Below are 26505 nucleotides of genomic sequence, written 5' to 3' on the forward strand. Positions count from 1 at the left end.
ATATAGACTTGTTAAATCTTATTTACTTTCTCTGAGTATTCAATCTTTATTTACTTAACTAGATTTCTCTATTGATAGAAATTTTGATCTTAGTAATGGACTGACCAATGTCTGATACTCTTCTTAATGATTATTAAAATATACTTAGAATACTTAATATTAGACAAAAGCTCTAGTTTGGAAAAACTTTTATTTAAACTATGTTTGTTCAGTGAAGTAAGAGTCAACAGACGGAATTTCTGGTCCTAGCTCTGTTTCTTTTATAACTCCCTCTGTGATTCTGGGAAGTAACTTCACTCTTTGGGCCTTAGTTTCTTTACTTGTAAGATGGTAATTGGACTAATTGATTAGCTCCAAATTTCTACTGTAAAATAAATATTATATTTATATGTTTTCATTAATTTGGGGGAGGACCAAATAGTTGCCCTTCTTTAAAATACCTCTAACATATATGTGGGTGGATTGTAGATATCCTTATGTTAGTTGTAAAATGTATATGAATAATGACAATTTCCTTCACCTAACCTAACCCACTGTAATTTCTTTTAGTGTATGTGTGTTTTTGTTGCTGTTTAAAAAAAAAAATCTGCAGTTCAGAGCAGTGTTAATTAACCCTTGAAAATCTTTTTCTTACATTTTGTACCCAGTGGCACACTTTTCCAAGTTAGACCCATCGTAATCAATGTAACAGCATGGAGTAAACATTAGAGCTTCCTCCCTGGATGAGTACTGTATACCCTAGGGCAGTCAAGAGAGGATAATGAATGCTGCTTTTAAGTGCTCTATAAGATAGTAACTTGCCCTACTAAAGATTATTCAAGAGAGTGATGTTTATGTACTTCAGACTCCCCTATGTGCAGTTACTGTATTTCATTAATTCTAAGAGTTAAGCTCTTCACTAAAAAACTTTAAATGCTCTTCTTTGTTTTCTACCTAAGGACTTAAAAATGTTTTACCAACACATAATTTACCAAGCTTCACATCTCAACCAATATGTATATTTATGTACATTTTATATCCAGAAATGGAAGCCCACCTAACGCTATAGATTGGTGGGTTTTGTTTTGTTTTGTTTTGTTTTTTTCCGGTACGTGGGCCTCTCACTGTTGTGGCCTCTCCCATTGTGGAGCACAGGCTCCGGACGCGCAGGCTCAGCGGCTATGGCTCACGGGCCCAGCCGCTCCGCGGCATGTGGGATCTTCCCGGACCGGGGCACGAACCCGTGTCCCCTGCATCGGCAGGTGGACTCTCAACCACTGTGCCACCAGGGAAGCCCCATATAGATTGGTTTTTAAAAGACATAAGTATGCACACTCAGATCCTCCTCCTTCTGTTTATGTGACCCATACCTTCAGACTCCTGTCTTTTTACTTTAAGTTCTTTGACCATTTAGCCTAAGTATTCCTACCTGATTACAGCCAACTATTGCTTTGGTCACCTACCTAATTTTTAATCCATACACTTCCACATTAGCCCATCAGTTATGAGTGTCCCAATTTCCTGGATCTTAGCTGCTAATGTGGTCATTTCTGCTTGTTTAAAAAAGAAGGAAGAAAAAAAGCAACCAGGAATCTGACCTGGATTCTGAAAGATGCAGTGTGTCACATGGTCTTGAGAATACATTTTCCATAATAAAATATGTCTGAAGCTAAACCAGTCCTTAAGATGAACCCCTAAGTACTTTTTTTCCCTCTAAGTATATTTTGAAAATACAAAAGTATAGGAACTTTCCTGATTCTTTGGTGTCCTCACCCTGACACCTGTGCTAAAAAAATAGAGGCCTCAATAGCTGTTTTTGAAAAAAGTAAGGAAGGGACTTCCCTGGTGGTCCAGTGGTAAAGAATCCGTCTTACAATGCAGGGGACACGGGTTTGATCCCTGGTCAGGGAACTAAGATCCCACATCATGCCTCAGGGCAACTAAGCCCTCACCCACAACTACTGAGCTCGCGTGCCTCAATTAGAGCCCGCGTGCTGCAAACTACAGAGCCCACGCACTCTGGAACCCACACATCACTACAGAGCCTACGCACCCTGGAGCCTGTGTGCCACAACTAGAGAAGAGAAAACCCGCATGCCACAACTAGAGAGAAGCCTGCACACAACAACAAAAGATCCTGTGTGCCGCAACAAAGACCCAGTTCAGCCAAAAATAAATAATTGTTTAAAAAAGAAAAAAGTAAGGAAGTTGATACTTAAGAAATCCTTTTATGAATCAGGTAATTTTGCATATTATATTTAATCTTTACCTCATCCCTGCAAGGAAATTATCATTGTTCCCAATTTTACAGACAAGGAAACACAGACTCAGAGATTGAAATGATTTGTTCAGAGTCACACAGATTGTTTGAGGCAGAGTTAAATTCTAAACAATAAAGTGTCTTCTCTCTGTATACATTATGTATGCTAATATGTATACGGTATACATTACATATACTGACCTATTGTGGTGGTATTTGCAATTCATAAAGAAGTATTCAGTCAGAAAAGATGGAAAAAACATACCTGATCCTGGAGTGACAGGACTTTAGCAGTTGCAGTATCAGACTTGGCATTCCTAATCCTTTGTGGTTGTCTTTCATGCCGCATGGCTTGCGAGATCTTAGTTCCCCGACCAGGGATTGAACCTGGGCCCATGGCAGTGAAAGCATGGAGTCCTAGCCACTGGACTGCCAGGGAATTCCCTTGTGGTTGTCTTCTGAATCATCAAGCCATGCAGCCTTAATTTCCTTATCTTCCTTAATTTTTATCTTCCTTAATTTTTTCCTTTTTCTTTCTTGATTTTTCCTTTTTCCTTTTTTTTTTTTTTTTTTTTTGGTAGGATAACATATGTAACATGATGCCATGGAAAAACTGTGCACTTTGAAATTAAGGAGATCCATGTTCAAATATAGGATTTTAACTAGCTTAATGGCTGTGTGACCTTGGGCAAATGATCTCTAGTGTCCTAATCTGTAAAACTGGAATACTTGTTTATTAGAAACTCATTGAAAAACTACTGATAATGCAACAACAGGGATGGATCTCAAGTGCATTATGCTAAAGGAAAAAAGCCGGATTCAAAAGGCTATATACACTGTATGATTCCATTTATATGATATTCTGGAAAAGGCAAAACTTTGGGCATCAAAAAACAGACTGGTGGTTTCCAGGGGCTGTGGGTGGGAGGAGAGTGACAGGAAAGAAGCATGAGGAAAGTTTGGGGGGGTAATAGAACTGTTCTGTATCCTGATTGTAGAGGGTGGTTGCACGACTGTATGTGCTTGCTGAAACTCACAGAACTGTACACTAAAAAGAGTTCATTTTACTGTATGTAACTTATATCTCAACAAAATATTTTTTATACTACTGACTTTGATTTTAAAATCATACCCAGATCTACAATGATTAGCAGTAGAAAATGTCCATTAACACTTGTCTAGTTAGAATTACTGCTTCATTGGAAATTTTGATCTTTTCATATATGCTTGTTTTTTTTTTTAATTATTATTTTTTGGCTGTGTTGGGTCTTAATTGCCACGTGTCACTTTCTCTGTTTGCAGCAAGCGGGGCTTCGCTTGTTGTGGAGCACAGGCTCTAGACACGCGGGCTTCAGTGGTTGCAGCACGTGGGCTCAGTAGTTGCGGTGTAAGGGCTCTAGGGCACGTGGGCTTCGATAGTTGTGGCTTGTGAGCTCAGTAGTTGTGGCTTGCGGGTTCTAGAGCACAGGCTCAGTAGTTGTGGTGCACAGGCTTAGTTGCTCTGCAGCGTGTGGGATCTTCCCGGACCAAGGATTGAACCCGTCCTTGAACCCGTGTCCCCTGTATTGGCAGGTGGATTCTTAATCACTGTGCCACCAGGGAAGTCCTGTGCTTCAGTTTTTAAGGGATCTGGATCAATTATAGATGGTAAGAAGATATGTATAGGTGAAAATAAAGAAATTACAAATTTTCTAAATTGTTCTTAGTTGGAATAAATGAAAACAATTGTAGTAGAATCATTTGGGAGACTTTTTCTAAAGCTCTTCTCTATTATCTACCCCTTTATGCTATTTCCAGGGAAAGAAGAGAGGAAAGGTTGCCAAGAATCTGTTTTTAGCATGTGATACCAAGGTAGTTAATTGACTTCTAGGAAGTGTGGGAAGCACTGGGTAGACTGCAGCATAGTTCTTACATTTGTATATTTGTTCTTATATTTGTAACCTCCCTCCCTGCCACCTGTGCACCTGAGTGTGGATCTTAGGAAAATGTAATGACATATCTCTTCACCAGATTTTGTTATAAAACTATATTTTGAGCTCAAGGGCTACTTCTGAGTTATTAAGAACAATATCATCAATAATAGTCCCAGGTCTCTCAGATCCCTGAGATCCCTTTCATTGCTAAGATACTATAATATGACTATTTTGTGCTAATTATTTCATATTTATAGAGCATAACAATAAAACCACCCCAAAGATCCCATGTACCATTTTCAAAGAAACCAATTTCTGTCCATTAGCAAATATATCTGTTGTCCATTTATGTAGCAAATCAATGTACCAGTTGCTAAAAGGGATGCAAAGAAATAAAAGGCAATCTCTGCTTTTAAAGAGCTTACTGTCTGGTTGGGGAGATAAGATACTCATATATTTTTGCTGATAGAATAATAAGCCTTACTCAAATGGTGTTTTGTTTTGTTTTGTTTTAAAGAAGTAGCCATAAATGTCTAGAGCTTCATTATAATGCTAGATCTGCCATACTCTGACAGTGAGTTGGGTACAGTTCACTGGCAAAATGGAACATAGTAGAAGGGATAGACTTGGAGCTAGGTCTGCTTACTGGTGACAGGGAAGACCTAAGGGAGGCAAACCCAGCTGTGGGTTCTAGGAGGAGGTTCAGTCTGACAGTCAGTACAGTGGCCTAAAAAATGCAAAATCAGGTCATTGTCCAAGTAAGCAGTGACATCAAACCTGCAAGCAGAGATCAAATGGACTCAAATCTGAAAAAGAAGATATTTAGGTCTAAGAATCTAGGCAGAGCCTGAAAAGACTGGGATATGGGATATAGGAATGGGGTAGGAGAAAATAGTGAAACATGCATAATTAACTTGTTTTGCTTATTTTAGTTGAACAAATCTAGTTATTTTCAGTCAACAGTGTTTTTAGTTTTCACTCTTTTCTCAAAATTGATTAATTAGGAATAGCAAAGTATAGAACCCTCTAGTAGTACTAGACAAAAAAGACTCAGGCAAACTTTCCAAAGGTCCTGTTCGTCTTACTGATATTTAGGAATGCAGTGGAATATGATAAATCAAAACTAATATTAAAGCTGAATGTATTTATGTATTCCTTAACAAATAATTTCTTTTGGTTAACCAAAGAGTATGCTGGGAGTTGGATTTGGGTGGAAAGCAGGAAACTTTTTTTTTAAATTGGTGTTTGCATTTCAGAGATTAAAAGCTGCTTTGACCCAGCAACATCCTCCAGTTACCAATGGCGATACTGTCAAAGGTCATGGTAGCGGACTGGTTAGGACTCAATCAGAGGAATCTCGACCACAGTCATTACAACAGCCAGCCACATCCACTACAGAAACTCCGGTATGTGTGTTGTTTTTATCATTCAGTGTTCAGTTATCCTTAAAAAAAAACCAAACAAACACAGTGTAATTTAAATGACTATATGCTTTGAAAAAAGTTTTCTGGTAAAATTTTATTCCCAAAGTGTATAAAAAGCCTTAGGAAAAGGTAGTTCAATGTAAAAGTATTGATACAAAAAATAAATAAGTAAAAATAATCAAGCAGTTGTTACTGCTCATGGCACCCTGTAAATGTTTCTGTGAGTGTCTGTATGTTGGTTTGACATGGCATAATGTCCATCAATACTTTTTAAAGAAAACTGTTTTTCTGTTGATTGTATTCAACAAGAAATGTATATAGGTATTATATTACTAATATAAGTCAAACGATTCTTGAATTAACATTTGTGAAATACACCAAAGGAGCAGATAGGCTTAATGGCAGCTATTTATACCAGAGGCCCTTTTCACTTATCTTTAATTTGTTACCGCCCATTAGATGATTGATATTTCTATATGTCTGCAGTATATTTCTACAGTAAGCATTACTATATTTCTGTTAAATGTTTCAGAGCTCTATTTATACCTTTTATCTTCTCTACGTAAAGAATATTCACATTTAAAAGTAAAACTTTCCAATTAAAGAAACACAGTTACACAGCAAGTTTTAGACTGCCTACTAAGCATAGGTATTTAGATTACTGTATTTTATCTTTGTGAAACTTAAGATAAAGTGGAATATAGTTGTGGTTGTCATCCACTAAGCAACTTTACTTAGGGGCCAAGAGAGGGGAAAAGTGAGTATGTTCTCATGTCATAATTCAGGGGTTAGCAAACTAGCTCATGAGCCGAATGCAGCTTATGGCTATTTCTTTGTACGGCCTGTAAGCTTAGTATGGCTTTTACATCTTTAAGTGTTTATTTAAAAGAAAATAAATGAATATAATTTATTTTCTTATACTAACTGTAGTTTCCCTGGATCTAGTTTTCATTTATAGCTTTATATTTTATTGTATTGGAATGAAGCTCCATGAGGGCAGGACTTTTATCTGTTTGTTCACTGCTGTATCACTAGCATAGCTCCTGTATTTTTTTCAATGAAGTAGAATGAATGAATCACTGGAAGGAGGGAGAGAAGGAGAAATATATGCTTCTAAGTAGCCTCAAATCCTTGTTAGGGGTAATGATATACAAATATAACTCTGTAATAGTTTCTGCTTACAATACCTGTGATTAGCCTTTGCTGTAGTAACCAAGTTGTCAATTAAAAACAAAAACCAAAAACTGTTCTCTCCTATTCAGTAAAATTTTAAAACCTGCTATTATCAGTAAGTTAACAGGATAAAAATATATTTCAAAGTTACCATTCTTGAAGCCAGCCATAGAAAGATTTTTCTAAAAGATTAAATTGCAATTATGTAGGTAAAAGAATCTGATTTAATACTTGATCTTAATTACAATTAAAATACAGTATAAACGAAATAACCCTCACAATATTTAATGCTAGTTACTTGGAAAAGGAATGATAACTTTGATTTTTTGGAGTTTGTAGAGTGAGAACTAATTCAGGTTATTTCCCTGCAGAACTTAAGTTTTTAAGATTTTTGTTTATTGTATAGATTAAGAGAAGATAGTTTTTGTTCACATCATTTTAAAATACCATTAAGTAGAGGTTTTTCAGGCTGCTTCTTTGGATCCTGTGTCTGTGGCCACAAAGTGCTATTTCTTTTGCACTATTTCTAAGGGTTCATATACTGTCTCCTGTATTCAAGTGTTGTGGGGCACAATTTTGGGATTTGTGAGAAGCTTGAAGATGTTATTCTGTAGTCCTACACACTGGACTGTATCACTAGTGACTGAAGATTCCTGTCTCTGGCTGATCTGGCAGGGCAGGGGGGCCAATTAAAATGAGAATCTAGACTCTGGGATTCTACCCACCAGGAAAATGAGCATTAATAATTATATGAACCTGACCCTTAGAAAAAGACTGATCCCAAATTTCAAAAACTGAAGAAGAGCTGAATACACTAAAATATGTATGTACTTTCAACTCCTTAATTTTAGAGAAACCAATTTTTAAAGAAAATTTACAGATTTAATGCTATTTTTTATTTCAAAAATATCATAGAAAACATGGTTTCTCATAATGAATTTAAATAGGAAGTTATTTTAGTACCTTAATAATTATCAAAGGATTGAATAATACCACAGTGTTTGCTTAAAAGTACACTTGGAAAAATACAAGATGGAAAACTACAAGATCTGTACATGATCATTTGTATTGCATTTTAAATTTCTTTGTATTATTTCTATAAAAATGAAAATACTATACAAACTTTAAAGAATACATTCACTGTGATAGTTAATTAGTGAGAATCATGTTTTAGCAATGCTCATTTATTTCAAGGAATTTGTTAAACCACAGGGTGATTTTCACATTGCTCTACAATATTGATGTATACAATGAGACTTAGAAAATAAAATTAGTGGCTCTCGCCTTTGCCACCCTTTACTGCCTGTGTTAATTTAATCACTAGGTACAAATATAAAAAACTTTCATTTGTGTCTATTATAGGCTTCCCCAGCTCACACAACTCCACAGACCCAAAATACAACTGGTCGTCGAAGAAGAGCAGCTAATGAAGATCCTGATGAAAAAAGAAGGAAGTTTCTGGAAAGAAATAGAGCAGCAGCTTCAAGATGCAGACAAAAAAGAAAAGTCTGGGTTCAATCTTTAGAAAAGAAAGCAGAAGACTTGAGTTCATTAAATGGTCAATTGCAGGTATGGTGCATATATGTAAATTGTTTTATTTATTTATTTATTTTTAATAATTATGAACACACTTTTTCCTAGTTAGCCATCCAGACATTTTAGGACACAATATTGGGTGTGTATGGAATCTATAGTAAAGCGCAGTTTTATAAACCTATTTGAATACCGAGATGAAGTAATATAAAATTTTCAACACTGATACAGTGAAGAAATTTTTAAATATAAGTGTTTACTTGTATAGTACAAAAGTACCTAAACTGTCTGGCTTAAACTTTATAAAGTTGTGATATAGAGTTCAAACAAAGAATCTCAAAGTGTAAGATATTGCTGGTATTTTACTTTTTTTATTTGTTGGTTTATATCACAACTATAAAGTTGCTGCAATTTGTAGTTTCTGTTTTTAGTGCTTTTGTTCTTTGAATTATAAATTTTGTTTTGTTTTGTTTGTTTTATTTAAAGTGAATATAGTGCTCGTGAAAGGTGCCAGATTGACAGCTTTGGAAACTGAAGGACTCTAATTATCCACAGAACAGGTACAATATGGCCAGTGGCAATAAAAATCATTTCATACTGCCCTGCCAGTGTGCCTCAGATACATTTCTTAGGAACCTTATGGGGTATAAAGGTTTAAGGCTCCTTCCTGTTCAGTCTTTGGTAAGATTTGCAGTGATGGTATTGGGCAGCACTAAGTCTGTTTCCTTCCTTCTGTTTTTTCTTCCTTTTTTATTGTTGTTGTTAATGTTGTGAATATTCTCAAGTAAAATCTTCTAAAATACCAACTGATGAGCATCAACTAGAAAATTGATGTTAATGAATTGTAGTTGTTATTGGTCAACCTTCTGAGCTATCCATTCCTAGTTAAAAATGAATCTTCTGTGTAATCAGAATTGATGATGAGACCTGCTCTCTTCTTATATCTTTAAAGATGTCACCAATATAAGTGTCTTGTTAAATGCTTAGGAAGAAGCTTTTTAGCACCAGGCGTAGCATTTAATCTAATGTAAATTTTATAACAAAATTTTTTCATACGTGAGGCTGACATCTTTTAAACTCTATGTTGAGGGCTTCCCTGGTGGCTCAGTGGTTAAGAATCCGCCTGCCAATGCAGGGGACATGGGTTCAAGCCCTGGTCTGGGAAGATCGCACATGCCGCAGAGCAGCTAAGCCCGTGCGCCACGACTACTGAGTCTGCGCTCTAGAGCCCGCCTGCCACAACTACTGAAGCCTGAGTGCCTAGAGCCGTGCTCTGCAATAAGAGAAGCCACTGCAATGAGAAGCCTGTGCACCGCAACGAAGAGTAGCCCCCGCTCAAGGCAACTAAAGTAAGCCCACGTGCGGCAACAAAGACCTAATGCAGCCAAAAATAAATTTAAAAAAAACTCTGCTGTGCTTTTGAATATTGACATGTTAGCTTTAGGACAAATATAATTATCTCACAAAATTTACTTTTAACCATTTAGAACAAAATTAAACATTTACCATATCACAGAAACTTCAAATATGTACTTGTATACTAGGATATGTTAAGAAATAATATATTATCTGACAAATGAATTCTTATTCAAGAACTATTTTCATAATGTTTAAGAAAAAAACTTGAATTTTTTCTTCTTAAAGTGAAACAGATTATAGATACCAATTTATTTATATACTATAAATATGTCTATTATTTACCAGATTTCTCTGTTAGAATATTAACTATCATCATTTAAATTTTTAAATGTTCATATTACATTAACAAAGTGATTTAGGAGGACCTATTTTTTTCTTTTCTGTTCTTAACTAACAAAATCATTCTTCTGAATGACTCGGCTATTTTACAGTTACATGATATTAAAGATATCTTTGTTAGCCTCAGTTATCTTATCCATAGAATAGAGATAATAATACTTGCTGGTCCTACTGCTGTGGGTTGTTACATACATCAGTGGAATTAGAATGTTTGCAGATATTTTTAAATATATTAATTTTAATAGGATAGATTTATCAGTATTTTTGTAATTTGGCTTATTTTGCCTTTTTAAGAAGTAGAAATGTTTGAAAACTATAAAGCGGTATATAAGTATATGGTATTTTTCATGGTATTGGACTTTATTTAGGTTGGGCCAGTTTCTGTTTTGACCCAAGGCATAGCAGTGTTAACAGCTTTTACTTAGACATTGCTATTTCTTTAGTTATACTGCAGCACTGGTCACCAATACGAATAGCAGCAGTGCTTTATTATTTCAGAAAACCTTGGAAAATTCAGCATTCAAAATAAATGTAAAATTTACTTCATTGATCTCTTGCTTTTTCTACCATCCAAACTGATTAAAATATCATTATTGTAAATTGTGTTACATTTTTATATTTCCTAATTTGGGTAGAAATTTCTTGATTAGAGGAATAAAGGCAAGATTTATCACCTAGGTAAAAGTTACCTAACACTTTAGTTTTGAAGCAAGTGTGAAACTTTTACTTTTTTTTTTTTTAAGACGTTATTTATTTATTTATTTGGCTGTGTCGGGTCTTAGTTGTGGCATGTGGGATATTCGTTGCGGTACGCGGGATCTTTCCTTGCAGCACACGGGCTTTTCTAGTCGTGGCATGTGGGCTCCAGAGCATGCAGGCTCAGTAGTTGCAGCACACGGGCTCTCTAGTTGTGGCGCGCAGTCTCTAGAGTTTAGTTGCCCCGTGGCATGTGGGATTTTAGTTACCTGAACAGGGATTGAACTTGCGTCCCCTGCATTGGAAGGCGGATTCTTAACCACTGGACCACCAGGGAAGTCCCAAAATTTTTAAATGGAAGTCAAATTCAAGAAATCACTAAGTTAAACTCTACAGTTGAACATAACTTTAGTTAATACCTCAAATTACAAACAGAACCAGTAAAGTCAGTATATGTTTTAAACTGAGGTATAGTTGATGTATAATATACACTTATATAAGTTTTGGTGTACACATCGTGATTCACAATTGTTAAAGGTTATACTTCATTTACACTTATATAAAATATTGGCTATATTCCTTGTGCTGTACAATATATCCTTGTAGCTTATTTATTTTATATATAGTAGTTTTTACCTCTCAATCCCCTACCCCTATCTCACCCCTCCCCTCTTCTCTCTCCCCACTGGTAAGCTCTGTTTTTCTCAATATCTGTTTCTTTTTTGTTATATTTACTAGTTTTGGTTTTTAGATTCCAGATGTAGGTGATATCCTACAGTATTTGTCTTTCTCTAATTTATGTCACTAAGCATAAAAATCAGTATTTTTAATCATTAATAATTGAGTGATGATGGCATCATGGTTAGATAAGAAAGTGTTCTTAGTTTTAGAGATGCATACCAAAATATGAAGATAGGTGAAATGATGTGTTATCAGGGATTTTTTTTTAAAAATACTTGTGCAAAAAAGAAAGAGAATAAGGTCCTTCTGCATGTATTAACCTGGAAAAATGTCTGTAATATATTATTATGGGCAAAAAGAAAGTTGCTGGAAACTGTCCAGTGTCCATCAATAGATAAATTGTGGCATATACATCCAATGGAATATTTTTCAGCCATAAAAAGGAGTGAAAGTACAATGTGGATGAACCTCAAAGTGTTATGCTTAAGTGAAAGAAGCCACACACAAAGTCATGAATTATATGACTCCATTTATATGAAATATCTAGAACAAATGAATCCATAGAGACAAAATGCAAATGTAATTTCCAGAGACTGGGGGGGGAGGAAGAAACAGGCAGAAACTGGTTAATGGATAAGGGGTTTTACTTTGAATGGACAGATGGAGGGTGGTGGTAACCCAACATTGCAGATGTACTAAATGCTACCGAACTGTTCACTTTAAAATGGTTAATTCTATATTATGGAAATTTCACCTCAATAAATTAAAGTTGCATACTAAAATGTGTAACATAATTCTTTTTCATTAATGAAAGGTTTATAGTTAGATGGATAAATGTGTAGGTATAGAAGTCAGTATAGAAATGATTCTTTAAATAGAAGTAAAATTTTAAGAATGACATGTACCAGCTTGTAACAGTGATGAAGAGGGGGTTGGAAAGCATGGATGGTTTGGGAAGAAAGGGTACCTCAATTATGACTTTATTGTTTCAAGTGGATATATGATTTTTTTGGTTGTTTGTTATTTGTCATATAAAATAAAAACAGTTCTTAAAGAGTAAGTGACACATTCTAGTTTTCAGAGTATGAAGAGTTAATGTGCTTATAATAGATTCTGGAGAAAAATTTCATTCGGTTCGCCAACAGCAAAACCGTTAACTGTGAAGAACAGAATGACTTGTAAAGAAAATTGAATGTCAAAGAAATAATTAAACTCTATGTGAAAACATTCATCAATTCTACATTTCCTTAATAATCCTTCACGTGACATACAGGCTTAGCTGATCGGTGTAGTGGGCAGTAATGACCCATGGTCGCTTACATATTATATATAATAAAAGGTTTAATGAGTGTTGAGGTGTGACTCTTCATATTTTTACCAAATATATATTAGGTTTCAAAGAAAATACTAATTATTCAACCTTATTGCCCCACTTACTGAATTTAATTATATTTTAGCTTTCTAGAGTCATTGCTTTAAAAGAGCAATTTTATCAAATTGTATTAGATACATTTGTGGTCATCTAGACCAAGAATTGGATACTGTTGGTTATAAACTATTATATATTTAAAGGTAATATATGATTTTTGTCTTTTACTTGAAATGGTTTTAACCTCATTATGTCTTTGTCTTTTAGCTATACTCATCTTGGGGGTTAGTTTTCAGTTTAGAATTTCAGCATTTCCTTTATGAACAAAAGGCTGACTCTTCTCTTTACTAATAGGAGCTCCTTAACAATCTGTGGATAAAACTTGGAGAGTTTGTTGTGGATTTTGCTTTTAAAACTTAGGTATTGCAAAATGTGTGTGGAGTGGAAGCTCAGTAAATTAATGGAAGCATTCTTTGATAGCAGGATATGTGAGGAGTTTTCACTCATAAGATAATATGGAAAAGGTTTTGCTTATTGGTCCATTGACTTAAGGGGAATGGGATCAAATATTTTATTCCTGGTACCTAAACGATATTTTACTTTAGTATTTATCACCCAAAATAGAAAGGAATGGCAGCAGTTGGGAGATGGTATACAATATCTGTTTAATTCCTGAAAAAAAATAGAACTGTTTTCCTTTTCCCCCCTGAGTTTTTCACTATATTCTAGAGGGGGAAAGGGTAATAGTGATGCCACCTCTACCTCATGCATTTTATTCTGAGTACTTCTTTTTACTAGCCTTTACTAAAATCTTCCCAAGCCTTTACTTCCCCATCTGTCAGACTCATAGAATAAGTACTATATTGAAGATCAAATGAGAGGTAATAGAAAAGTATGTTGTAACTACACTGTGCAAATGCTAATTATTTATTATTCATTCTGTCATTAAGCAGCTATTGTGTGCAGGGCACGTTATTAGACACGGGATAGAACAGTGAAAAAAGACATTGTCCTTAACACTTGGCAGAATTTGTGGTCTGGCCCAGAAGACAGATGTGAAACAAATAATTAAAGTATGAGAATAGGAAAAGAGTCATTCCCATTAATTTTGCAGAATATTTGCAAAATATTATGAACCCTGTCATCTTTTTTTCTATTGTTGAAAATAAAAATTAAAGAACTATTTTGTTTTCAAGTATAAGGTTTTGCATCCATGACAACCCTTAAAACTTGTGGTGGGAAGTTAAGATACTTAATCATTGATTTTTGTGAAGACTGGCTTATCTTTAGCAATGAGAAATTCCCCAAAGAAGAAACTATCCAATATTATTTCTTTAATTTGGGGGGTAGTAGCTGAACTAGAAAGTCAAAGATCATGAATTTATGGAGTACCTGGTCATCAATCTGTGGCCAAATATCAGTGAAAAATTTTGATTGATTAATCAATTAGCTATCCTGTCATTATTTCATCAGGCTGATCTGCTTCAGACAGACTGTTAAAAAAATATATTATTTGTTCATCAGTATGTAATTAACCTTTGACTAGATACAAATAGAGTAGAGCAATGGTATAGACAGTGCCAAAATAATTACATTTTCTTTTAAGACCATAATAATAATTTTCTTCAGCATCTACTTTATCTTACCAAATATACTTTTCTTTGACAAAAGTATCAGTAATTGCTCACATTTGAATGGGACTTTAATGTTTTCCAAATGTTTCCGTGTCTCTTATTTCACTTCATCTTCAGAATGATCCGGGAAGACAGTTAACATATTCTGCAAATATACTAAATAACAAACTAACCAGAAAGGCTTTGGAGGCTAAATCCAATTATAATCCAATCTAAAATAATCCTCAGATAGTAGAGGTATAAATATTTCTTTTTTCATTTAATATTAAATCTGTTTATGGCTTAACATGTATCCCCTCCAGATTCACTTTGGCTTAAGCAAACCGGTTTTATATATTTATATAAATACAAATATAGATAGATAGATAGATAGATAGATAGATATGGTCTGTTACGGCTTTCTTTTTTTTTTTTTATTGTGAGGTCTCTCCATAGGATCTTCAGGACTCTTCTCATTATATGTATGGAGGCTTTTGTCTCTGATTCTACCTGTCTTCCGATCTTTCTTTGTCAAAACATTTCACAGTTAAAGTCATGATTTATGTAACTACCTTATCTAAATATTGTCTATCTTTATGTTTAAGTCCTTTCCTTTATACATATGGGTATGAGACTATAATTCTTGAATGTTTGGATTAATTTGTTGAATTTTGCTACATTTTATCAAACGATTTTAAAAATGCTGGCTGGGCTTTGGCCAACTCCTACAGTTCTGCCTAATGTAAAGGTTATATACCATAATGAGCCTCTTGTTTTCAACCTCTGCTTGACCTGATCTTGACCACAAGCTTATGCTCATACTTAGGGCTCTACAGCTCAACTAAATCCACTTCCTTCAAGGTTTGGCCTTCTCTTATTCCTAATCAGCACTCTACCTGTGTGCTTTGCAGTATTTCTCACAGTCCCAATTCTTTGCTAGCAACCATGTCCCATTTGCTGCTTTCAGTCTAGTGCTTGATACCAGTTTTTAAAGAAATTGAATATTAGGATACAATAATAATACAAACTATTGATTTAATTTAACCTTTCAATCAAAAATCACTTGAGCTTCAGGATTACCATTAGGAAAATCTCTTACCATTGTAAAACATTTTAGATCAGGATGATGTAAAAAATTAGACTAAATTTGTATTGAGCAAAGCTTGAGTTTGTTGGGGGTTTTTTTCTTACAATTTCTGTCATTTAAAAGGTGTAGGGGGAAAATTGGGTTATTTGAATTTTGGATGAAGACTAGCATATTTGTGTACTGTTATCACTTAAGTATATATAAATTATAATGTTCAAATGGTTTTATTTTCAATTTCCTCCTCTCTTCCAGTTTTTTTCTTTCCCCGAGTTGTTTGCTCTGTGAAGTGTGACTCCAATTAAATTCAGTTAACACAAATATAAGTAAGTTGTTGTAACAGGAATCAAATACCTTACCTCTGAAGTCCTTAATGTTCATTACCCATTGTTAGCTAGTGGCATCTTTAGTTCCTTCACTTGTCAATGGACCAGGTAGTCTAATTAGATGAACAACCAAAACACCACCAACTGTTAAGTTTGAATATAGAAACTGATATTCCATCCATCAGTTTCAAACCTGTCATTTAAAGAGAGATTTTGAATGTATATATTTAATTTTGAGTGCACAGGAATATTGTTTTCTTGGTTAATCCCCAGAATTATTTAAATCAACTATTTTGTATCAGTTAGATTATCAACTTGTAACTGCTCAGGAATTTTATCTAATACAGCATTTTGTTTCATAATATGGTTTATAATGAATGTCCATATAGAGTAGTTGAGAAAGCATTTGTGATTTTTAAAATTCTGTAATTGAGGTGATGCTATTAAACACGCCAATTTTCATTTTCTGACTGAGAAAATTAACAGTGTGACTATGTTGGTGAGGTTGTTGGCAATAAATAATGAAATTAGGATCCCTGACCAGTTTTATATCATTTAAGCTATTTCATTTCACCTTCTTTGGTGTTTTTTACCCCCTGAAAATAGATTTTAGAGAAGACCATGGTAATTCCGTGTACTCAGTCTGTGCCAGGCTGTGGGCTATGCTCTGGGGATACAAAAAGCAAGATAATCCCTGCCCTTGAGAAACCTCAATCTGGCAGAGGTGGCAAATAAGTAAACTAAAAATTACAATCCAGTGTGATAAGTACTATGTAAATACACACATACAAACACACATACGATACATACATGTATATACGGCTGTGGGAGCACAGAAATTGATACCTAACTTTTCCTATGCATATTTGTACTGAGTTGACGCTTAAAGATGCGTGAAATAATTAACAAGGCAAAAAGGTTTTCTAGATGGAAGCAACAGTATATATTTAGTTAGCCATATGAAATTTCTATTTTTGTAGGTCAAAATGATTAAATATTATTTAATAGGTTCAAACTAGTGAGAAGGGTGATCACAGGTACCAGATTATAAAAGATTGTGTATTCTTGACTAAAAATACATATCCAGCCCTATTTCATATTATAAAAATTAATGAGCGAAACTTGTAGATGTGAGTCTCAAAATCAAGCTGACACAGCAGAGAGAGAAACTTTTTTTTGGATAATATACGTTGGATTATTCATAATACGGGTTCCCATAAATAGTGTCATTAATTAAGAGCTATAATTAGCAGTATTGACACTAATGACGACTTCAGTATTCCATAGAAATTAGTTTTCTAAATAACAGCTTGTTTTTTAAAGCAAACTTTTAACCTTTTCTTTTTGTACTTTAATCACTATACACCCATTTTTGTCTCAAATACAATATTCTAAACATAATTTAACCTTTTTATGAATGGTTCAGAGTTCTTGTAAGCGTCAAGAACAAGCATTTGTTCTGTGCTTTAATACAGTGTTACAGTTTATTGTTATTGGGGTGTGAGGAACTATTTGACCCAACAGACTTGCCTTTGGATTGCTTAACTTTTATTCTTTTGATTTGTATGTTTCTGTCATTGATCACTTAAGGAGGCGTAATGAGTCTAATTACTAAAGTATTTTACCTTCAGCTTTCTGGTTAAGAGACTGAGGGATGGAAAAAGAAGTGCTTGAGCTGTTATGTACACCTTTTTTGCTGTATTTCATTTAGTTTTGGGTTCATGGATAAAATGTGAATGGTTAATATAAGTCCAAATAAGTAGAGGTGTTTGTAAGTTAAGATCTTTTAATGTTACCAATTTATTAAATTCATATTATTTCTAACTCTTGAGTATTGGTAATTATCACTAATTTATGTGTTAATATTTGGGGGTGACCCAAAGGAATTAATTGGACTCTCTCAATTTGGAACTTTTACATAGAATCTATCAGATTAATGCATCCAAAACAAAGACTGAACTGCTCATTCTGTGATAAGGAGTAGGATAGATCACCGTTGATTTATCAGATTTAAACTCAGATGTGTACAAATGGCCTAGGTCAAAGGCAGTTAAGCCATTTCAACATTACATCTGCTTTCACTGGTTCCGTGTCCAACACAATGCCTTGCGATGCATTTTAGGTATCCATGATTCTTTGGTTGTTTGTGTTTTCCCCTATGGAGCTTTTCCTAGTTTCTAGAAAACTGCTTAATTTAGTTTCCAGGACAAAATTTTTACTTCCAAGTGAATAGAGTCAGTGAAATTGTATCCTGACTCCCCTGATACTTCTAATTGTTCAAATAATCAAAAAGAGCATGTGGGCTTCCCTGATGGCGCAGTGGTTGACAGTCTGCCTGCCGATGCAGGGGACACCGGTTCATGCCCCGGTCCAGGAAGATCCCACATGCTGCAGAGTGGCTGGGCCCGTGAGCCATGGCCACTGAGCCTGCATGTCCGGAGCCTGTGCTCTGCAACAGGAGAGGCCGCAACAGTGAGAGGCCCACGTACTGCAAAAAAAAAAGAGCGTGTAACGTGTAAAAAATACCTTTGATAGGTAACCTGTAGTATATAAGCAGTCACAAGGCAAATGATAATGTAAAAAGTAACTTTGAAATATGCTATCCAGTTGTGGTGTTAAATTTTTATGTAAGTTTCAGGGTCTATATAAATGCTAAAATATAAAAGCTAATGTATAATGATTAAACATTTAAACAGCATATTTTGTTTATTCCTTGGTGTTTTTTTTTTTTCTTGGTGTTCTTTTAAAGATGTCCGATTTTCATATCTTAATCTTCACTTGTGTTAAACAGTAAAAATTGTTAGTCTGATGCTGGTAAGGTACATAAGTTGTTTCTTCCCCAGAGTGAAGTCACCCTGCTGAGAAATGAAGTGGCACAGCTGAAACAGCTTCTTCTGGCTCATAAAGATTGCCCTGTAACCGCCATGCAGAAGAAATCTGGCTATCATAGTGAGTAATGTTCCATTACCTATATAGCCTTAGGCTACATCAGTGAAATACTGCCAGAGTGAACCAAGCTACCATTAAAAAAGTGGAGACTGCAGTTCTGATATTTAATGTTAAATATCAGAAGTTCTGCAAGTTTATTATGGAATGGGGGATATACTTCTTAGAATCTAGAGTTTTAAAATTTTCCTACTTCTAGCTTTTTTCTAGAGATTACTATAAATAAAATGGGTTGGTTAATAATTTAAAGTATAGTGTAAGTACTGATGATACTTTGTTTATATTCTCAGAGTAATACTTTTCTTGGACTGACATAGTGAAACACTACTACTAGCCTCCGTTTAGTAATTTTTTTTTGTCTTCACTTAATCTGTAGCAGATCCTATTGTTCTTTCTTAGATATCAGCATTGTGCAATTTTATTGTTCTGAATCTTTAGATTGAGTCTTCTAGTTAGTCATAAAAATGCTAAAATAGAACAGTATTTAAATTATCTGCTTGTAAGTTTCCTTTTAAATATTTACCTTCAAAATGAGATTCTTCTGTTTTCAGCATTTTAGAAGTTAATTGTGCTTTTCCTTCTTGTAATGTCCTGTTTTGATAAGATGCACAATGTTGGAACCAGCTGTTACTCTTGAATAAATGGCCAATTCTGTCCATCGTACACAAATTTGTAACAAATAACAGAGCTGGGAATGCATTAGGCAACATTCATAATATATAACCCACAGCTTTCATTTTTATGATTTAGTGATATTTCAGGATATTTGTAAATGTGAAAATTGTTTCAACCATATGTATCCACTTCGTTTTAATTTGCCAGTGTCAGTAATTCAAAAGAAAAAAACATTTTGTAGTGGATGCAAACAGTTCCTCAGGTGCTCACGATAAAACTTAATGGCCACCATCTTTACTTGTAGTCGTTGTAAGCAGTTTCATCAGAATGGGCAATATTTTTTTTTTTTTTTTTTTTTTTTTTTTTTTTTTTTTTTTTTTTGCGGTACGCGGGCCTCTTACTGCTGTGGTCTCTCCAGACGCACAGGCTCAGCAGCCATGGCTCACGGGCCCAGCCGCTCCGCGGCATGTGGGATCTTCCTGGACCGGGGCACGAACCCATGTCCCCTGCATTAGCAGGCAGACTCTCAATCACTGCGCCACCAGGGAAGCCCAAGGGGCAATATTTTTTAATTTAAAAGATTCAGTAGATCGAGCAACTCTCTGTTGCCATATATATTTAGAACATTGATTTTTGTCAGTTTTGAGCAAATAAATCTCAATCCTTTGATATCTAGTCATTTTGACAGGATTGTGAAACACATTGTGGAGTAAATTGAAACCATATAGAAATATGTTTGGGGTTTGTATTAATAGTGATTGCTGCAGGGATGAGGCCATTATGGCTCCCATCGGACTTAACAACATAATTTCCTTTAGAAGTTACTGAGTTCAGCATTATGTATACATGATTTTCTTAACAAGAGAGCTCTCTTGAATTTTGATGGTTCAGAAAGAAATATACAAGTGATTCTATAAAATTAGAAGGAAAATTAACTCTTAAATTGCATTCAGTTTTAAATTATCTTCAATTTTTTAATCTTAGTTAATTTATTGGATAACCCCAACAGTTTTATCCCTGTTATCCAGGCAGTATATGCTCAGCAAATGCAAGCCAATTTTTTATTTTAAGCAATAAAGATATTTTTAAGTGTATATATGTATGGTTTTATATGCTATATCCTCAAACTGACTGAAAATCTAGATTAATAAGTTTCTAGTGAAGGTATACGAGGTTGTGAAAATGTAAGAAATGAATAAGACATTTTTGGGTTTGGGAACAGTTCCTATCTTTTATCCTGTCCGGTTATCTAGATAATCATATTGACTGAGGTAAGTATAGTTCTTGCATAAAATTAGTTCTGTTCAGCTCTTGGGAGATAATTGGACTTTGTAGAAATTTCAAATTTTTTATTTTCAAATTTGAAGTCTTTGGGAAAAATCTGACTTCTCTGTTGTTTAATAGTCAAGGTAAATACAAAGATTGTTTAAGTAAATGTTTAAATCTTGGAGAAAATGTGGAGAAATTCACAAATACCTAACACTTCATCACATTGTAGCACATAGCAGTTGCTAATAGTGGTGAGCTATAATACTAGTTAACTCAAAACATTGTATATAGAAAACTAAGGTTTAGTAGAAATTAAGGAATCTTACAAAATCTTGCAGGTAAAGGTGACAGTATAAAGTCACACAGTCATAGGGTCTCTTTTTTAACATTGGGAAGTCCCACGTCCTAGGAAACCCCTCAGTCATGGGAAAACCGTGACAGTTGTTGACCTTAAGGGTCAAGTAGTATATAAAATGAGAATGAAAACATTTTTAATGTTTGGGTTCCTTGAAGAGTAAAACGTAAGAGTAATCTTGTTGCCATTAATTCATATTCTGTAGATCTCTGGGCATAATTAACATTGTACTATAGTTGTTGCTGTAATCCTAAATGGGAAGAAAAGCTTATTGGGCCCAAAATTGTGAGCTTATATTTTCATTAATGAGAATATGTATAAACACTGGTGGAACTTCAGAGAGAGTGAATTGTCAAACAGCTGGTTTCTTTTAAGTAGGGCCAAAAATGACTCTGTGAATGCAGTAAGATCTCTTGTATCTTTCTAGAGCTTGTGATTATATTAGTAATTTTTCTCCCTTTACCATCTAGAACTGGACATAGGTGCAGCTGTATCACATTATAAAGGTATTTTATACATAAAATTGATAATTACATAATTTATAAGTGAGTACCTGCTTCTTTGTACGGCCTAAAGATTTGTTTTACCAAATTCTGAAAGCCTGGAGGTAGATAAGCACTTGTCCCTTACAACTTAACTGTTTCATTTTGAGTCATCGCCTCCACAATATATTTACATTTCCTTATACCACTCATCACAGATCAGCCTCTTTATTTCTGAAAGCTGTTATATCCCTAGAACGTAACATTGAAAAGACATTTTGTTGTCATGGTGAATAGTGGTGAAATAGAGGGCTTTTTACTGTTCTCTCTAGTTAAATTGTCATTTGCTAGTGTTTTCTGTGAATGTATAACAATTGTATTGGCTATATAACTGAATTGTAAATATTTTATAACATTCATTATTGCTTGATCAGAAGAGTATCCTTTCTGCTTTATATAATTTTAAAAAGGATTACTGATTGTGCTTTTTTTTTTTTTTAACTGCATCTTGAGGTCAGATTTTTTATCCAGTGGTGTAGTTTTGCATTTAAAGCAGATTTATAGAGAGGGTGAGATTCTATCACATTAAAATTCTGTAAGAGCTACTATATTTCAGAAACCCCTCAAAATGAAGAATTTTATTTGAACTAAAGTTGTACTTGCCAGATTCCTCCCCCTCTATCTTCTACATTACAAATCATGGGGTAAGTCCTACTTCATGGGGTCCACAGTCTTTTAATAGTTGACTTTCAGAATGAGCACCTGGCCATCAGTAAGCAGGCCAGTATGTATTGTCAGGTTTGATAGGAAGCCAGCTTATTATACTTCTAAACACTAAATAAAAATTATTTTAGAGCGTTCAGAAGAAACAAAGCTAAACAGTACTGTTTAGGGATATATACCTATTTGGTAAAACTTCAAAGAAAAAAACAAGGGAATGGTAAAAGAAATACGTATCAGAATGGTGATTGCCTTTGGTGAAGAGAGGAGCCTCCAAGAAGCACGAGTGTTACTAGCAATTTTCTCTTAAATTGGGGGCTGGGTTCACAGGTGTTCATGCTATCATTGTGTCTCATAACTTGCATACACTATAATTATTTGTGTGTGTTGTACTTACCAGATTTTTCACTAAATGAAATTATTGGATTCTCTTCCATTAAAATAAGAAAGTTGAAGATTTGTTGTTAAAGCCTAAACAATGGTAGATATATTTTCATAAATATTTAGAATGCCCTTTCCTGAATATCTTTTCAATTACAGTATCTTGAGTTTTATATGGATTTTTATTTGAATCTCAATTCGTGCAACTATAACAGCTGGTGGCATTTAGAGTCTAAATATTGCTTATTCTCATGTGTATGCATCACTAGAATCAGGTGTTATAATCATCCATTGCTGCCTTAGATGGAAAGTCAGCCAGAATAAAAATAGTTTCTACAGAGGGAATTATTTGAAGATATAATTTGTATGTTAGAATTCATTTTGTTTATGCATATGGTTATAAATTTTTTAATCTTTTAATAAGAATGGCATGTAGGCAAACAGACTGGTTTTGTTAAATGTGTTGCTGGGGTAAGTGTTTGATTATATCTATAAGAGACCTATCTCCCAAATTCCCACCCAATTTTCTTCCTTAACACTATTTAGCAAATAATTCTTCAGCTCTCTTTTATGTGGCACTGGGCATTGAGGTGTTTCCATGTGCACGCTTGTGCGTTGTTTAGCCTGTACAGACAAAATTGCCTACTTCATGACTTCTAGCCACCTTTCAGTTACTCAATTCCAGTCATACCAACTTCTCTAAACTGATTCTGTAAAATGCCATCTAACTTTTTATTCTGTGCATTGACTCAACCTGATAAATTCTTACAACTATTTTAAGAAACTGAGTAGTTTCCTTTTTCCACTCAGCTGCTGATAAAGATGATAGTTCAGAAGACCTGTCAGTGCCGAGTAGTCCACATACTGAAGCTATACAGCATAGTTCTGTCAGCACATCCAATGGAGTCAGTTCAACTTCCAAGGCAGAAGCTGTAGCCACTTCAGTCCTCACGCAGATGGCGGACCAGAGTTCAGAGCCTGCGCTTTCAGAGATTGTCATGGCTCCTTCCTCCCAGTCACAGCCCTCAGGAAGTTGATTAAAAACCTCAGTGCAGCAGTTTTAGATACTCATTAGTGACTTCAAAGGGAAATCAAGGAAAGACCAATTTCCATTTATGCGAAGTCTGTGGTTGTAAATTTTTTTTTTTACTTGAAATTAAATTTGGCTCTAAAGTTGGTGTAGCAGCAGTTGACGATCAGACTGAACAGCAACAGTTTTTAGTCTCTGGAAAAAGACTGATTTTGCTTTTTTTATAAATATTGTTAGATTTATTCATTTTTCTGTGCTCAATGTGTAAATTGTATTATAATTAATTCATTGTGGTTTATTTCACTTTTAATTTTGTGGTGTTTTAATAAATGGGGGTGTTACTGAATCTCTCTACCCACTTCCATTTCTTTTGACCACCTCTTAACCCTCAACTGTGATGGTAGTATTGTTATATCATTTATACCAAAGTTCTGCATAGTCCCTATTGACTTTGTAGTGTTAACAAGGTCATAAAGCACTAGCAAGAAAAATATAGAAATTTGCTTTTAATCTTTTTGCCTTTTATTTTGCACATTATGCAAAAGGAAGAACATTATCGAACACTTTTTAAGTGAGTGAAACATGGTAAAAGACATACAGTGCTTTTATGCACACTTAAACTAAATGAAGATCAGTAACAGTGCGTTTCCTTTTTTTTAAGATTTTAAGTAGGCATGAATTTTGGAATCCTTTATCATTTCAAAAATGACTTTTAAGGCTTAAATTCAGTATTTTAAACCCTATGTTTTGAGACTAACAAAATATGAAATTATATAATGTACAATACAGGGTTATCAGATATCTAATAATTTTTTGAAATTAGTTTTTGGTTTTGTTTTGTTTTGTTTTGTTTTGCAGATTTCAGGTTTCAAACTGAGAAGTTTATGCATAATCAAGTAAGGTATGGTTGCCAGAAAAAGCCTAAAAATTACTACTTAGAAAATTTAAGACTGTTTACCCCATTGTCTTGTACTTGCAAGTAACTTGTACTTATTCTTGTGAAAGCACTGTCATCTTTAGTAGCATATTTTGATAACGTTTCTCGTGGGGAAAAAATCAGTATCTATCTTTAGAACAATGTAATTATAATATGGGAAACGAGTGAATGAGAGAAAGAGTGTGTGTGTGGGGTGGGTGGGTGTGTGTGTGTGTTTGTGTGTGTGTCTTTCAATAGTTCATGCCAGCAATCTTTGCTTGAATGTTTAACGATGCCTTCAGTGTGATGCTGGCCAATAGATGATTGCAATTTAAGATGTCATTACTGTGCAGGCTTGGATAACTAACATTCCATGATGTAGTTTGTTTCTGATGAGATGATTGTAGGTACACTTTTCTCATTATCCAGTCATCTGTGGGATACTGAGTTTTCTAATGTGCCATTATCTATTTTTATTCTGCAGTTATGTTCAAAATACAGTACAATATTTTAAAATAGACAAAATTGTTAAAAAATAAAAATGTAGTAGACGTGTGTAAGAAAACTTTGTAAAATAGTTATGAGTCCTCCCCAGTAGCAACTTCTGGCATTCGAGCAGGATCCATTATGTAAATATCTGTAATGCATTTATAATAAGTTGTGTAGTTTGTTCTGCATCCATACTACACTGTTTGCTAAAGTCTCAGTGCCATCTCCTAATGAGACTGACATTTTAAAAACCGGTATGGAATATCCTTGGTAATTCAAGGAAACATTCCACCTGCCTAAGTTCCAAACTGGGAAACGTTCAGATTATACAAATGACATTTCAGGACTTTTAATTATGAAGATAATAGGAATTTTATTGTTTGGCTTATTAAAAATACCATTTTGGGTTGATAATTCTACTTCTAAAATTTTTTTATTTTTAACTGATTTTATAATTTTCCAGTAATCAATTTCTAATCATGATTTTGCCATAGTTATGCTAAGGAGTTGATCTCAAAGGCACAAAATATGAAAATATATCTCAAAGGCTGTTTTTTATTGTAGTTTGGATGGATTAGGAAAAGCCTCTGTTTTTCACTCTCCTGGGTCATTCAGTGCATTTTTCTTAAATTTTATTATTTATGCAAGTTAAAAGTTCTTTGGTAACAGGAATTCTTGCAACTGTAAAATAAAACTACATAGATGTAAGAAGTGATGTAAACAGTTAATGAGCTTATTACCAAGGTTAGCAAAACTTTCATTGTAAATCAGTCTGTACTCAGCGAATAAAAGTCATTATTAGTTGTATAAACACAAATTCCATTTTGACTTTCAGGATGTCACACTACTTCTGTACCTAGCATTTTGAGTCCTTATATTTGCAATGTTACACAAACTGTACTATTTTCTTTTATGTGCAGTTTGCATGAGTAAACCATCAGAGAATAAATTTTATCTTTAAATTATGTTCATAATTTGCTTGTTCTTACCTATCCTTCATAAGGTAACATCACCTGATAATGATGTTTTTCTCCTTCAGGGTGTTTATTACCTGAGAAGAACCTGATATTCCTTTTATTTCTGTGATAAAATTCATTCCTTCTCAAAGAAGACCTTTCAGCTGCAAGGGTGTTCAGGCCTCTTTCCTCTTCTCTGAATTCACTTTAAGCCTCGTTCATACAAAATGAACCTTTAATCTATGTCTCCAGCCCAGAATATTGCCTGAGCCACACACGGATGCACCAGCCTTTGGTTTATCTTAGTGACTGCCCGACAAAACATAGAGTATCTTCAATACTGAACTCTAATCTTCCCTCACCCTACCTTCAAACACACTGCTCCCATAATGTTTCATAAATCAGTTGATTACAACTCTGTCCTTCCAGTTGCTTAAATCAGAACCACCTTGATTCCTCTCTTTTCTCACAACCCGTGTCCAAGACATCGGGAAATACTGTTTGCTTTACCTTCAGAGTAATACAGAATTCAACCAC

The 26505-nt window shown here is 34.4% G+C and overlaps 1 protein-coding gene across 12 annotated transcripts in view; it reads left to right on the forward strand.

Annotated features, from left to right (window-relative positions):
• The window catches only part of ATF2 (activating transcription factor 2), an 80632-nt gene extending 54653 nt beyond the window's left edge, over nucleotides 1–25979 (forward strand). For 6 of the 12 annotated variants that reach the window (XM_032637388.1, XM_032637392.1, XM_032637386.1 and 3 more), the window contains 5 exons: nucleotides 5409–5558; nucleotides 8112–8318; nucleotides 18653–18758; nucleotides 21465–21500; nucleotides 23388–23953. In XM_032637388.1, the coding sequence (XP_032493279.1) occupies nucleotides 5409–5558; nucleotides 8112–8318; nucleotides 18653–18758; nucleotides 21465–21500; nucleotides 23388–23614 (726 nt within the window). In that variant the 3' untranslated portion in view covers nucleotides 23615–23953. Of the gene's footprint in view, nucleotides 1–5408; nucleotides 5559–8111; nucleotides 8319–8768; nucleotides 8843–18652; nucleotides 18769–21464; nucleotides 21501–23387 lie in introns of those variants that run through there. The other 6 variants (XM_032637391.1, XM_032637394.1, XM_032637390.1 and 3 more) reach the window with 3 other exon arrangements.
• The last annotated feature ends 526 nt before the right edge of the window (nucleotides 25980–26505 follow it).

This window comes from Phocoena sinus, chromosome 7, assembly GCF_008692025.1.
Source record: "Phocoena sinus isolate mPhoSin1 chromosome 7, mPhoSin1.pri, whole genome shotgun sequence".
In the NCBI taxonomy this organism is placed as follows: Eukaryota; Metazoa; Chordata; class Mammalia; order Artiodactyla; family Phocoenidae; genus Phocoena; species Phocoena sinus.